Raw genomic sequence first — 15,716 nt, 5'->3', positions numbered from 1 at the left:
ATTAGCCAAATAACAGAGGAAACTGTAGTATACACGGTTGTAAAATTATTTTCTACTAACTAGTAAAGTTACAATACCATCTGACCTGTTGAACACTGTCATGAATTTACTATGTAATGAAATTCTTAAAATATGATGTCCTTGACTGTTTTGGGAATTGCGTAGACCACTTTGCATATGATGACTTACACAATGAAATAATGCTGACGTGTTTCGGAGAGGGCAACCATTAGACTGAGAATTGTCTAATTCGTTTAGATAAGCAAGGTCAATTTATTTGGAAAATGTGCTGAATGTATGCTGAATGTGTCAACTGAAGGGTATTTGTACATATCCATCTGCAGAGATGTACTAAACATTTGAGACATGTACAAAGCATTTGATATCTGATGAAAGCAATGAAAAATGCCATTCTGTTTTGGGAAATTGCAAGTTGGTTTGGGGATTTGTCTGTGTTGTTTTGAGAATGTCATCTCAGTTTCGAGAAATTAGCCAAACCAATCGAGAAAAACTGTAATTGTCATTTTTTTCACATGTTTTTTAAAGTTGAGATTTGAGTAAAGTGTAACACCGAGATATTTAAATTCAGTGACTATATCAATAGATTCCTTTTTAATTTTAATGTTTGCTGTTGGAGTCTGCCCCTTGTTTTATAGAAGAACATGCCTTTTGTCTTACTCATGTTCAGGGTAAGACAAGACTGCTCAAGCCATTGGGCCACACCTTCCATAGCGTTTGTTAATTTTCAACTTGGGGCCCACTTGAAATTTTAAGAAATGTTTGGGGCCCACCTCTGACCCAATACACAATAGAACTGAAATATAGTCAACAGCAATACACTCACAAATATTATTTTCATTTTTAGAATTGGAATACCCCACCTGGAATAGCCTTAGGGCCCACCAGTGGGCCCCGGCCCACAGTTTGAAAATCGCTGATCTATGGTAACAACAACCTTGTAATGCACACAGAGGTGAACCTCAGCACAAGATGTACAGTAACTGTGGAGCTGAGTAATTCCGCTTCTTTACAGTAGGGGGCAGTATCATCTTGAGGTGGGACCATCATGGTGCATCACTGATATGAGGTTATTTTTCTCATATTGTGAACGAAACTTGGTCCTCTTTAAATGTGAACTGACAGCAAAAGATCTCAGTTCTGGTTTTGTTCATATTGTGAGTGTTCTGTCCCCCGGGTCTTGCAGGTTTGAGATTAACCATGTAGCCTACATATGCTACTGTATTCACAGACATCATAGGGGCCTATAGGAAGACTAGATAGCCTACGTCATCGCGTATTTCAAGCACGTCCGCACAGGTCGGCCATATTAGCGCAGCCTAAACTCTCCACAGACCCTCTGTTACACCTGAAGTAAACTGAAGAATTGAAACGTCGAGATACTTAAAAATGTATACTGTTGCTTCGCTGAAATATTGACACGTGTATATAAATGGTAGGGCTCCTTAAAACTTAAGTGTAGACTGGGGTTAAACGCCCAGGAGAGTAATATGCGCCACTTAGCCTATTTGTCCAAAAAATTAGATAGACCTACAGCAAATACACATTTTAACCATTGCTGTACATTACGTTTGCGGCATGGATATATTCATTGCACTAAATTACAGACGACAGAGATGACGTAGCCTACTGGAAGAGAGATGTACAGCACAACAAGTTAATTCTATCTGGATGGCTTTAGCGTCACAACTCATTTTGAACACAAGGTGGAGGAGCTGTCGAAACCAAAGCAGAATAGACTACAAGTGAACGTTTATTTGTTATTTTACTGAAAATATAAAAGATTACTTTGTGCATTTGTTTATGGGATCTATTTAATTACCTGAATAAGCCTACTGAACTATATTATACATGATTTTGGACCTATGCACATTATAATATAATGTAATATAATATAATAATAATGTGAATATTCATCACTATGCAGTATCAACATATACTTTCGTTTGGAATTTTTTATACTGTATAACAAACTGACCCTTTTCGAAAATCGATGGAAATTTGAGGGAATTATGGCCATCTGAAGAGTATACAACACCAGAAACTCACTGCAGCTGGTTGAGCCAGCAGGCTGTGCTAACATGGTCGCCATGCGCAGACGTTCGACTTGCATGACGGGAACACGGACGATGCATCAACACGTCTTCCTATAGAGCAGGGCTATTCAAATGGAGGCCCTGGGGCCAGATGCGGCCCTTGGACAGCAAGGTTCTAGCCCCCCACAAGCCCCTCGAAATACAGAATGTTTTTCAGAATTTGGAGATAAAAATATGGGTTCTGTATAGAGCTGAAACGGGACACAGGACGTTAAAATGCAGGAAATTACATCTAAGAAATGCAAAACTTTCTGGGGGAGGACCCCCTAACCCCTCACTTCAATGAAGTCTCCCATATATTTTTCATTGACAGTCGGCAACTATAATACATACATATAGTTCGGCCCCTTAACTGGGAGGAATTTGAAAAACTGGCCCTCGTTGACATTTACAGTACCATGAGAAAGTTTGGGCACCCTTTTGGAAAATCATTACATCGGTTTATTTCTCGTTGAGCTTTTAAAGTAGCAACTTCGGGAAACTAGCAACTAGGGAAAGAGAAACATTTCAGCAGTGGAAGAATTTTAATAGGTGTTACAGAAACAATTTTATGTGGATTTAAACAAAAATAGGCGTGTGCATAACACCTTTATCTTTCATCTTTAGACACCCTGGTTCAAAAAAATGGAATCTTTTTCAATGATGGTGATATCTCAAGATTGGTATGACCATTTCAAGACATTGTACTTGTTCTTTTGCATTAACTTATTGTTGAATGTTGTGCAAACACTGTCCTGCTGGAAAAAACATTCTTTTTGAAAAATATGCTTTTTGAAAAGAATTAGTGAGGCCCTCAACTGTAATACATTTACAGTGTATTTGCTAGCCACACAGACCTATAGCAGGGTGTGCTTTAGGCCAGAGGTCATAGAATTTATGTGTGCATTTTTTTTTGCCATATCCACCTCCCATTGTTAAGGTCAAATAACTCTAGCTCAGTCTCATCTGACCACACTATGATATCCCTAAATGTATTTAGCTTGTCCAGATAAGTTTTCTGCATAAGATTATCAACTAATTTCTGATGGATACACAGGAAAGCCTTTTTATGCATCCCCCATCCAATGAGCTTTTGCCTTGTGAAAAGTATACTCGGAAGGATCCATGTCTAAGTCTGCACTATCAGCAGCTATGGCCTTGTAGTTCTATGGAGGTGTTCTGTAGTGTGCCTGTTACCATTCCTAGCATCCTTTAACCATGCCTTTTTAACTATTTTTCAACAAACTACATTTTCCTTTCACAAGAACCATTCCTGTGGCTTCCCATGCTTTCTACTCAAATGGATTTCCATTTCTGGCTGTGCAGAAACATTGTCCAAGACTTCAAGATTACTTTGTGCACCTTTCTCGTTATTCCAAAGTCACTAAAACCTGTTTGTGCTGCAAAGGTGAGCTCTACTTCATATTAATGGTATGCCTTCTTTGGGTTGCCCATATTTATGCACACGCCTAATTTTGTTTAAATCCACATAAAATTGTTTCTGTAACACCAATTAAAATTCTTCCACTGCTGAAATGTTTCTCCTTCCCTACAGTTGAACATATCCAAAAGGGTGCCCAAACTTTCTCATGGCACTGTAATTGAATACCCCTGCTATAGAGGCTATGATGTCTGTGGGGTTGCTACGGGTGTGTATTGCAGTCAGATCAGCAGTGGCACATTAACTCCCCGTAGAGATCAGCTACCACAAAACTGAGGAGAAGTGATAACTTTGGCACATGTTTCCAAAGCTACTTCTTCCTTCGCAGGCTCGGAGTGTCAAAAAGCTACTCTAGAACGTGTATTAGACTCCTCAAGTTCCTGCTATTTAATTTCCACCGTGTTATTTTCCATCACTCACAGCAGGCCTTGGCTAGAACCCTGTCCAAAAGTTTAAACCAAACTCGCCAGGAAAACAAACAATTACGCCTTAATTAAATGTTAGAATGTTAATTGAAAAATGTGAAACACGATATAGGCTATAAGATAGTATAATAATATAGTATAATAATAATAATAATAATAATAATAATAATAATAATAATAATGATAATAATAATAATAATAATAATAATAATAATAATAATAATAATAATAATAATAATAATAATAATAATAATAATGTATAAACAGTCAATTTTCCAATGACATGAACATTTGTTGTGATACAATGCTACTTGTTGCTTTTTGTTGTTGTTTCTTTTGTTTATATAGTTTGTTTTGTGACTATGGATGAATAACCTGCATCATAGTTGAGGTGCGTATAACAATTTTTGTTTTAGTTTGAATTTATATAAATGGGGTTGGGAGTAAAAAAAAAAAGCTATGCTGCATCCCATTCCTTTTCAGATTTACTTTAGGGGGTTAAAGTTGGTTTCTTTTCCCTTCTACTGGTATTTGCTGGTGTTAATTGTCCATTTTCTTGAAGTTTGTTGTCTCTTGCTTGTAACATCTGAAATAAATAATCAAATCAAAATCAAATAGGACATGATAGGACTTTAAAGGCCTACACTCAATGATAGGCTACAATAGTGTTTCTCAACGGGAGCGGTACAGCCCCCCAGGGGGCGTTGGGGTGCCCTGGGGGGGCGTTGAGAAGGATACAGCTGAGAGGATGCCGTGCTTAGTTGCCATTGGGGGGCATTAGTCCATTTAACTTTTTAATACTACGGGGGGCGTTGTCAGGCTTATGATGAGGTCAGGGGGCGTTGGGAGGCTTGTGATAAGGCCAAGGGGGCGTTGGGAGGCTTGTGATGAGTTCAGGGGGCGTTGGGAGGCTTGCGATAAGGCCAAGGGGGCGTTGGGAGGCTTGCGATAAGGCCAAGGGGGCGTTGGGAGGCTTGTGATAAGGCCAAGGGGGCGTTGTCAGGCTTATGATGAGGTCAGGGGGCGTTGGGAGGCTTGTGACGAGGCCAAGGGGGCGTTTGTTCTAAAAAAAGTTGAGAACCACTGGGCTACAATCATTGGGTAAACACTAAACAAGGTCTACTCAGCATTATTTTCATGTTTTGTTCACTCAGCTCATTTCATCCATGATTGAGCTTATCACTGATTGAGTAGAGAGGTTTCGCCTGTGTGATAAATTGATCATCTCATCAAGCTGGATCATAGCACCCTAATTGTCCATATTGAACTGGGCTATTAGCACATTTTTGTTTTATGTGCAAGGATTTGATGTAGTCAATTAATCTCATTATCATTACATTGCACTGAGCTGACACTTTTTAGTTTTTATCCCAAGCGACTTACAATTATTTATGCACAGGGTACATTGATTGCAGGCCCTGGAGAAATATGGGGTTAGGTGCCTTCAAGGGCACTTCAGCCATGGATGAAGGTGCTTGTAAGGGTGAGAGTTGAACCTGCAATTCTCTGATCTACAGGCCAACGACTAACCATTGAGCCGTGGCTGCCCAGTATCAATACAACCCGTGAAAGCAGTGAAAGTTGCACCCGAAAACAACAGATGAAGTCTGTTGAAATAGGCCTGCTGATTAGGTGATTAAGCCTGAAACAAGAATTGGTTTTGGCCAATTCTTTTCACTGTACCTGTTACACTAGCTACAGTATTTAAAGGGACACTGTGTGAGATTTTTAGTTGTTTATTTCCAGAATTCATGCCGCCCATTCACTAATGTTACCTTTTTCATGAATACTTACCACCACCATCAAATTCTAAGTATTCATTATGACTGGAACAATTGCACTTTTTGCCATTTAGAATTTCCAAAAATATCCATTTTTAGCTGCAAAAATGACTGTACTTGGACCATACTAGAAAATATGTGTTTATTACTTTTTTTTTCAAATTTGGCAATAGGGAGCCTAGTTTCAGTGAGCAGCATAGTTGCAGTACCCTTTTTGACCATTTCCTGCAAAGTGTCCCTTTAACAAAGTAGGCTATGTAATAACACAGCAGTGGGCCTACTGTACATAATACCTTGTAGGGGTGGGTATTGGCAGGCAAAGGCTCATTCATTCAATGCACATCACAATATACGATTCATGTAGACCTACTATAGCGATGCATTGCGTTATTGACTTCAGTAAATGTGTACAAATACAGCTTATTTGTCAGTAGCCCTATAATAACATGTAACAGTGGGTCTACTTGTATAGTAGGACTTGTAGTTTTGGGTCTTGGCAAAGGATTCTTGACTCAATGCGCATCATGATACATGCCAGGATGCGATTCTATCACAATGCATTGTAATTCATGTACTACTGCGATGCATTGTGATATTTACTTCAGTAAATGTGTAAAAAATACAGCTTATTTGTCAGTTGTTGTGTAGCAAGTCTTTTCATTTTCTTTCAGCATTTTAGCATCTGGGAGAGAGCTTTCATTACAACAGAAATATTACTCTGGAGCAAAATGAACCAGTGGCAAATTGAATTTTAGGCTACTAAACAATCAATTGTCATCGATCGATTGATGCATTATTGGGGAAATAAGTATTGTGATACCTTGTCATGAATCGATGCAGTAGGCTATATTGTGAAAGTAAGTATTGCGATCTACTGTCAAGACTGATTTTTTGCACATCCCTACTACCTTGGTTATAATGTAGATGTACCTGCAAGTAGGCCTAATGTAGGCTACATGTTAATACATGGTTGCATTAAAAATAATCATAGTGTTCCCCAAAAATTAAATGGAAAAGCAAGACAAATTGCGTGTTCATGTAATTTTAAATTGTGAAGTGTTTAGGCCTACTGCATGCATATGATCTTTTCAAAGATTAATTAAATTGAGTTAATTCTGAATTAAATGTCTCATGTAAAACGAGGCCATTGTTTGTAGGCCTAACTCACCATCCCAAAGAAATATCAGTGTGTTTTTGTTTTGTCAGACTACACATAATTACTGTTTATGGCCCTGATGCAGCTTTTTTCCATAACACACTGCAATAACAAGTAACGCCACAGAGTGGCGCTCTTTGCCAACACAAAAACTCTGTGCTGACTTGTTTTTTTAAACAATCAAAAGCCATTTCATACTACTGGACTATTTTGAGGGGTGTCTGCGTCTTTGACAGTACTGCGCGTGTAAGACTACATATATTGCGCATTATTCGTTTAGTTTCATATAACACTTTATTTGTTCCCAGTCCTCATCAATTGCAGTTGCATGTTATTACACCTGCAACATGTCATAACATGCTCTGTTGATGCAGTACACTCTGGCAGCCACCGGGAGGCGCACCTGCCCGTCCTTTAGGCAGCATCCCATGATGTGACGTTGCACATTTCTCTATAACACAGATTTGCGCAATAGAGCTCTTCAGCGTTGACGTCAACTTGTATGCGGCGTTTGGACTACCGGTTCCATGGCGATTTTTTACATTGCAAAACGCCATAGAGATTCAGGTTTGGCAAAAATATAAGTTGCACGGCAACAACGAACATTAGCGTGTCCCCGCATCCCTTTCTCATTAGTGGAACGGATCGTATCATCATGTTGGTGTATTCACATGTTAAATCATGACGATTTTAATTCAATATTGCTAACCCCTTTCTGATCATTAAAACTTCCGAACTACATACTTTCCTTTGGTTGCCATGGGTACAAGCCTCCGCACGTACATGACGGCGCCGCTTCTGTAGTCGCCAAAAGTTTCCGGGTTTAGCATATGGACGCAACATCGTATTTATGTCGAAGTTTGACACAAAATGATCAACCATGTCATACCTACAGCCTATTTTTAACACCCTCGACAGTTTGCGGGGGTTTGCTAAGCGCGTGCTTGCACTCGGAGCTTATTTGAAATTTACCCCTATTCATTCCCAATGGAGGCCGGAAGCCGATAGGAACCAGGACGTCCTTAAATGCTAACATGAAAGACTACAATCTACTACATGCTTCCGCTTCCGCTGAAGAACTCTATACAGGCTTGTCCAGACGCAACACCGGCTGTTTCTTGCCCCAAGTCATTTATTTCAGGGAAAATGCATTGGAAGCTCAAGTTATCCATGCTATGTTGATATTTTTCTATTCAAATTGTTATTTATAAAGAAGGGTGTCAAATAACCCCTTAATAGTCTAATGGTTATATAAGTGTAAAATGATGTTGTTAATTAGTTTGATTAGCTGATGTTCACTAACAGAAGTGTGTGTGGATGCAAAATGTTGATATGTAACGTAGTTCAACGCAAGGTGCACCTAAGCTGTAAACACCATGATCCTGTGACTAGGCTATAATTAGCCAGTGGAAGGAACTCAGGTGACTGATGAAACTTCTAGGTAACGTGCTTTGCTTTCTATCGCCCTCTGAGGGAGGTGTGAGGATGGGGCACTGTAGCTCACTATAACTAATCATACAATGACCCAATTAGGACAAATCAATGATGTATGACCTAAAGCAGGCACATTGCTATTGTATAAGAAACTTTTGCTGCAATAGTTCTACCACTTGCTAATTCATAGCACAAAATCTCATTCTAGGCCTACTGTATGATTGCCTCATGCCAGAACGTGGGGCTTATAACTTCACAATAGTAGGTTGTGTGACAAAACAGACCAAATTTTGTTTGTAATTTGTAAATACGACTATTAATAGGCAGAGTGCAATGTAAGTGTGCAGATTTTCCCCAGAGCCACAGAGAGAACAGTTTTTCGCAGACAGAAACTGAGGAAATTCCATGAGACTGGTAAACAAATTGATATGCGAGGGGAGGAGGGGGGAATTCTCTGAACGCCCCACGTGGGTTCCAGACATGCGGTTAGATGGCCCACCAATCAGGAACGACATGGTAGCCTTGTTGTCGTCCAATCGGGAGCGCTGAACTCCGAGCAAACCACGCCCCGAAGGAGAAGGTATAAAATTACTGTTTTCGCACGGTATCGACAGAAACTGACTTTGCTGAGTACATGATAACACGTTTTGAGGACTTACTTGCTTTGGCTTCTATCTCGCTCTCTCCGGAAGCACATTGGATTACTTTGCTGCAAGCACGCTGGGAGAGTCCGATTTGGAATTTACTTTTGGGGCGATTCCTGTGGATTATAACCTCCAAACCTTTGAATTCAATATGACACTGGAAGAACTGGTTGGATGCAACATCACCGAGACGAAGTAAGTATTCGTGCACTGACAGGCTATCCGTACCGGTTTTTGTCTTTGCAAGCTCGCTGCCACCCGAAGCCTTGTAACTGAGGCAGAGCAACGAGCATGCAAAGAGACTATTTCTTTTAGTTGGCTACAAGTCAGCGCAACATTTGACTGTTAATTGCATGCGGAAACAAGTGGTTATATGAAGGACAGGTCTCTAAATGTATGTTTTATTTCGCTTTGCCCTACAGAATGGAGACTGTAAGTCAAGCATTAGAAGAGCTGCTGGTCGCAGCACAGCGACAGGACTGCCTCACTGTAGGAGTCTACGAGTCCGCCAAACTCATGAATGTGTAAGTATTGACAACTTTGAACATTGTGTTGCGACAATTTGAATGCAATTGCTTTACATTGCAGTGCAACTAGCACGCATTTAAATTAAACTTCATAATCTAATGTTAAATATGTTTATGCTATTGCAGTGACCCAGACAGCGTGGTCCTATGCGTGCTGGCCACGGACGAGGAAGATGAGGACGACATCGCCTTGCAGATCCACTTCACCCTCATCCAGGCGTTCTGCTGCGACAACGACATCAACATCCTGCGGGTGTCGGGTCTCAGGCGCCTAGCTCAGGTCCTGTGCGAGCCAAGCACCGCCGACAACAACGGCAACGAGCCCAAAGACCTGCACTGCATCCTGGTCACGGTAAGCTCAAGCTCCCTGCTCTTCCCTGTCATCACTCAACCATACAGTTGGCATTCGGACGTGCACTGCTACCCTGCAACAGATGACTTATGTGTATTTGTTCATCTCTCTTTTGCAGAACCCTCAGTGCCAGCCTTTCAAGTGCCAAGCTCTACAAGAGGTGGGGAGCTACTGTAAGGAAAGTCGCTGCAAGAACCAGTGGGTGCCCTACCTCTCCCTGCAAGAGCGCTGAACTGAATTGCATCCCACCGCCAGCCAGTTCGGGTTGGTTGTTGAGATTGAGACAAGGAACGAGAACCGTCATTCTTGAAGAAGAATGAGAAGGGAGCTCGAGGAGGGCCGTGTGTGTCCGCTGACTGTGGACGGTAACGGGCTGTTCTGGACTGCTGCTTCGTCACGCGCGCTGCGCGGGGGCTGCGCCTGTGAGAGGAACGTTCCAGGGACAGCGCGCGACGTCACGCGCCTGCCCCGTCTGTTCATCCGCAGAAAGGAAAAGTAGCCACGGTGGAGAGGTGGAACGAGAGTCGTGACGGGAGTTGCCGCTGCTGTTTTTTTGCTCAAATAAGTCGTGTACAGAGCACGCGCAAGTGAGACTCGCAGCGGCGTGGGCGCGCGCCTTCGCTTTATTTTTTTGTGTGTGGCAGAAAACTTTTACGCACCGTTGTTCACCCGAGACCTCATAACTGGTCGCGTTGTAAAAGAAACCTTCGCCTTCAACTTGTGGACTGTAGCCTATAGTCTGTTGTGGAATGCGCCTTCTGTTCTCTGTGAACTGTTGGACTGTTGGAGTTTGAAAGCCGATGATGTGTGACAAGGATCAGCACACGTGGAATGCCACTGCTGATGCAAGACTGAGACCGAAACGAGAAACATGCAACATGAAATCCTCTTTGGTATCGAAGCAAGGAAACTGCACATAGCTTAAATGAAATGAAACGAAATGAATTGTCTGTTTAACTTATTGCTCATAACTTAACAAGAGTAATATATATGTATCATGCTCAGAATTTTGCAAATAAATTATTGAACTGAAACCTGATATTCACTTGACTTTTCCATCATTTTTGACGTTTGTTTAGGCCCAGGGGTGTATGTGCAGGGGGGTACATTTGACAGTGATTCTTGGTTGTCCATGTCTTACCTTAACACACCACAAGTAATTGATGGATGTAGCCTATAGTCTTAACCTCAGCCTATCCCACCTACATCAATCATTACCATTGGAAGCACATGCGTACACACATGCGTCAGTTCCAACAGGTAGCTTGTAATGATTGTAAAGTCATAAACCATCTGACTGACGTGGAGTGTCCTGGTCTTAATCTATTGGATCTCTTCCCTAAACCATTCCAACTGTGGTGTTAGTGCAAGGGTTGGCCCAGAGAGGCATGCCGTAGCAGCAGTCCCTCCAAGTCATAAACCGTTTGAGGTGGAGTCAGTGTCATGGTCTTAATCTATTGGATGTCTCTTAAACCAGTGGCTCCCAACCAAGGGTACCTGTACCACTAGGGGTACGCGAGCACACTGCAGGGGGTACTTGGAAAGATGTAGTTTAAACAAATGTATGAAGCTTCGTTATATTGGAATATAGAAAGCGAAATAGAACATGACTTAGGGGGTACTCATGACACAACGGAAAGGCTTATGGGGGTGCACAAGACAAAAAGGTTGGGAAACGCTGCTCTAAACCATTCCAACTGTGTTGTGAGTGCAAGGGTTGGTCCAGAGAGAGAGGCCTAGCTGCTGTGGCCGTGTAGCAGCCCCTGCATGTTTCCTGTCAGAGTGCCTGCGTCATGTCCTCATTGTCCTGCCTGGAGTAGTGTAGAGTAGTGACTCTGTGCTGGGTAGGGAGGGAGAGGAGAGGTGGGGGGTGGGGGCCTTTGCAGTTGCCACTGACGCAGGAGTGCTGTTTGACTTGGCACACTGACCCCAACATCCCAGAAGGCAACAGTAGCAGCAGCCGCTTGGAACCTGCATGGACAGCTCACCCTCTCTCCTGCCGGTCACCTAACACACACACACACACACACACACACACACACACACACACACACACACACACACACACACACACACACACACACACACACACTATGGTATATATTAATGCACTCCTCTAAGTTACTAGGCCTACATAGATAGGCCTATATTTATGACTGCTAAAAAGTAGGCCTACTTAAGAATACCTACAGGGTGTTGGTATGCAAAATGAATTGCAATATGTCCTTAGGCTACTGTAAATATAGTATCAACGTAAGAGTCTTGACATTTCCCACGGATGCCAAGCCTCAGCCAGGAGATGATGGAGTCACACAGTAGTGTTGATGGCCATGGCCGTTAATTAGGCCAATTTCAGTGGCTAGCTCCCCTGCTGTAAAGTAGTGAAGTGCTATAACTTGACCTGGGGCCTACTGTATACTATACTAAGAAGCTGGTTCAGGAGTAAACCAGGTTAAGTTACTGCAGGCTGTTCTACTAGATTATTTACCTCTTAACTTAACCCATTTTGCCAGTCTGATCAAGCCTCTTAGTATACCCCTCTGATTACAGCACTTCAAACTTGATTGAAAAGTTCTGCAACGGCATCCGCAGGTGCTTAACCCAGAGACTAGAATGGATCAAATCACCATTGCAAATGTACGTATGGTGCTTGCAGAGGAATCCATGTGGTATAGGGCTGCCCAACGTATCTCTTTGCAGAGTAGACCATCTCTCTCTGTTGTAATGATTCAACTTCGCTGGAAAACCCGTCACCTGGGGGCATGCCACCACAACATGCTCTCGCTCTCTCGCTCTCTCTCTCTCTCTCTCTCTCTCTCTCTCTCTCTCTCTCGCTCTCTGTCTCACACACACACACACACACACACACACACACACACACACACACACACACACACACACACACACACACACCTGTATCTTCATGCAAATATTATGTAAATCGAGAGGGACAGGGAGTAGGCATGAATCCCCCCTGCTCCAGGCTAATGTTTCCTTTCTCGGAAGGTGGAGTGGGCTGTTGTTGAACACTTCCACAGAACAAGGAATTAGGTCTGTGTGCTACAGCTCACAGTTGCTGACCAGGAAAGGCACTGCCCATTTCCGCATGCATGCCCCAGTATGGTTTGACCTCTCGAGTGTAGTCTCAACGGGTCACACTGACAGCTTTGGTTGGGTGTGGGACAAAGTCATCTGAACTGCATCTCCTCCACCCCCACCCCCATACATAGCCTACAATGTAATGGGAACCCAATTGCCCACCATCAGGGCATGGAAGGGGAGCCGACAGAGGGGGAGAAAGGAGTCACCTGGGTCACCTGTCCACACACACACACACACACACACACACACACACACACACACACACACACACACACACACACACACACACACACACACACACACACACACACACACACGACTTCTAATGGCTAATTAAAAAGGGACCTTTCCAGTTGATTGGCCCTTGTGCTGATACCTGGAGGCACTGAAGAGAGACACATGAAAAAGTGAAGTTACACTATGGCCAGTTGTTTTCTTAATGTCAAGGATGTACAATTCATGATAACACACCTTCACTGTTATTTATTTGTTACTGTAATAGACACAATAGATTAGATTGCATTACGCCTGCGCACCTTACGCCAGCAAGGCCACTGACAACCCCCCCTCCCCATCCCCCACCACCATATCTGCGACTGAACATTCCACCTGCACTACTATACTTGTGACTGAACTTTCAACCTGCACTAACTCAAAACATGCACACACACACACACACACACACACACACACACACACACACACACACACACACACACACACACACACAAGCACACTGCACTTTCTGCACTAAACCCAACATACACACACTGACACACACACACACACACACACACACACACACACACACACACACACACACACACAGACACACACACGAACACACACACAGACGCACACCGCACCTTCTACCTGCACTAAACACATACACACACACACACACACACACACACACACACACACACACACACACACACACACACACACACACACACACACACACACACACACACACACTGCTGCTGGTGTACTTGACAGACCTTTTTATATTTATTTTCTTCAAAATGCTACTATTACCATGTCAGAACGCTATAAAGGACTTTTTTTAGGAAAAGCACAAAAACACAACAAATACCTCTTAATGTATGTCCTCTACAAGTCTTCTGTTGTCCAGTCTTGCACTTTAAATGTCTGTATGAGCACTGTCTATGTCCATACTGTCTTAAGTCCATGTATAAGTACTGTCTATGTCTATACTGTCTATGTCCTTACCTTAATTAGTCTATGTCTGTATGGGAAAGCAAGAAATGTAATTTCAAATTCTTTGTATGACCAGTGCATGTAAAGAAATTGACAATAAAACCTACTTGACTTGACTTGACATAGCGCTTTTTAGGATTTAGCTGTCTGTGCTGGCACTATTAAAAGTATGAGCTATTAATAAAAACAATGTAATGTCTGCCATGTGTTGCCTGTTATGAAAATATGTTTCTGTCATGCCTAATCTTTGATCTACTGCTATACTCCCACGGAAAAAGCAATCGTGTAATCATCAATGACTTCTATCCTGGTATTTTGGCACCTGGGGAAAAATATGGACACGTCCACGTAGGCTGCAGAAGTGTTATGGAGTAAAACGGCACGTCACATATCCATGGGAACCGCGTTTCCAACCTCTGCTTCACTTATTAATAAGCTTTCCACCCAGCCAATCGTGGGCCACTCCTGACGCTCTTATTATTACTCATCGGTATCCTGCGGAAACGTCATTTCCCATATAAGGGCAAATTTGTTCAACTGAGAAGAGATTCCCGCCTCGTAATCAGATTCGGAGGAGAAAAAAGCGTGCGTGGATTCACACAGCATCGCATCGGCGATAGGCTTCCGTGGTGACTACGTAGGTAAACCCAACGAGAGTGCTGCTTTTGTCTCTAGTCTCTCCCTTCTCAGATCCTGAGTGCGAGCCTTGTTTGTGCGTCCGCCTCGTGCGTTTGCAGCTCAGCAGCTGGTATGCGAAGAATGCGAAGCCGGGCTTGGCGCGCGCAATACGCCCCAAACGTGCACCTACATCCGCCAAGAGGCCTGCAAGCAACCGTCACCTCTCACACACTCGTGTTTAAACCCAGCTTCATCGACATAGAAACAGATTGTTGTTATGTTATAAAACTGGTGGTGCAATTATAGCTGACAGTTTTTTAACCTTCAAAATTAACTGCAAAATAAATACTTTAATCTGGTGGCAGCTGAACTTTAACAACACATCAGCCAAAAGTCAATGCCTTGCATGACCCACAACACAAATGTCATTTTTTATGGTGGCTAATGTCTCTACTCTACTCTGCTCTGCTCTGTTCTGTGGATAATATAAAGTAAGGTCAGCCAGTTTGACCGGCGTCCCTGAAGGAGACAAGTCTGTGTGGATTGCCCAAAATAGCCCTGTAACGAATCCCGCTGACTCCCACCCTGGCCTGCCCACAGTGTGTGAAGGAGAGACTGCTGTAGAGGGAGGGGGAGGGGGAGGATTTGCACAGGAAACCATGCAGTCTACAGTGGCTGCATTCGTTTATTCACCACTCCACACCACACCGCTGCAGACATAGACTCTCACTATCCACCCTTTTCTCATAGACTCTCACTATCCACCCTTACTCATAGACTCTCACTATCCACCCTTACTAAGAACGTTTTCTTTTTTCCGTAATGTCTGTCATGCACGCACGTACACACACACACACACACACACACACACACACACACACACACACACACACACACACACACACACACACACACACACACA

General features: G+C 42.8%; 1 protein-coding gene across 1 annotated transcript; it reads left to right on the top strand.

The window, feature by feature from the left end:
• Window positions 1-8,935: 8,935 nt before the first annotated feature.
• LOC134450671 (growth arrest and DNA damage-inducible protein GADD45 beta-like) lies at window positions 8,936-10,892 on the top strand. The gene is made up of 4 exons (XM_063200569.1): window positions 8,936-9,169; window positions 9,397-9,498; window positions 9,628-9,853; window positions 9,972-10,892. The coding sequence occupies exons 1-4, from the start codon at window positions 9,126-9,128 to the stop codon at window positions 10,083-10,085; spliced, it is 486 nt and encodes a 161-aa protein (XP_063056639.1). The 5' UTR covers window positions 8,936-9,125; the 3' UTR covers window positions 10,086-10,892.
• The last annotated feature ends 4,824 nt before the right edge of the window (window positions 10,893-15,716 follow it).

The sequence above is a fragment of the Engraulis encrasicolus genome, chromosome 6, assembly GCF_034702125.1.
Source record: "Engraulis encrasicolus isolate BLACKSEA-1 chromosome 6, IST_EnEncr_1.0, whole genome shotgun sequence".
In the NCBI taxonomy this organism is placed as follows: domain Eukaryota; kingdom Metazoa; phylum Chordata; class Actinopteri; order Clupeiformes; family Engraulidae; genus Engraulis; species Engraulis encrasicolus.
Note: the sequence above shows the minus strand (reverse complement) of the source record. Positions and strands in the feature narration are given on the sequence as shown.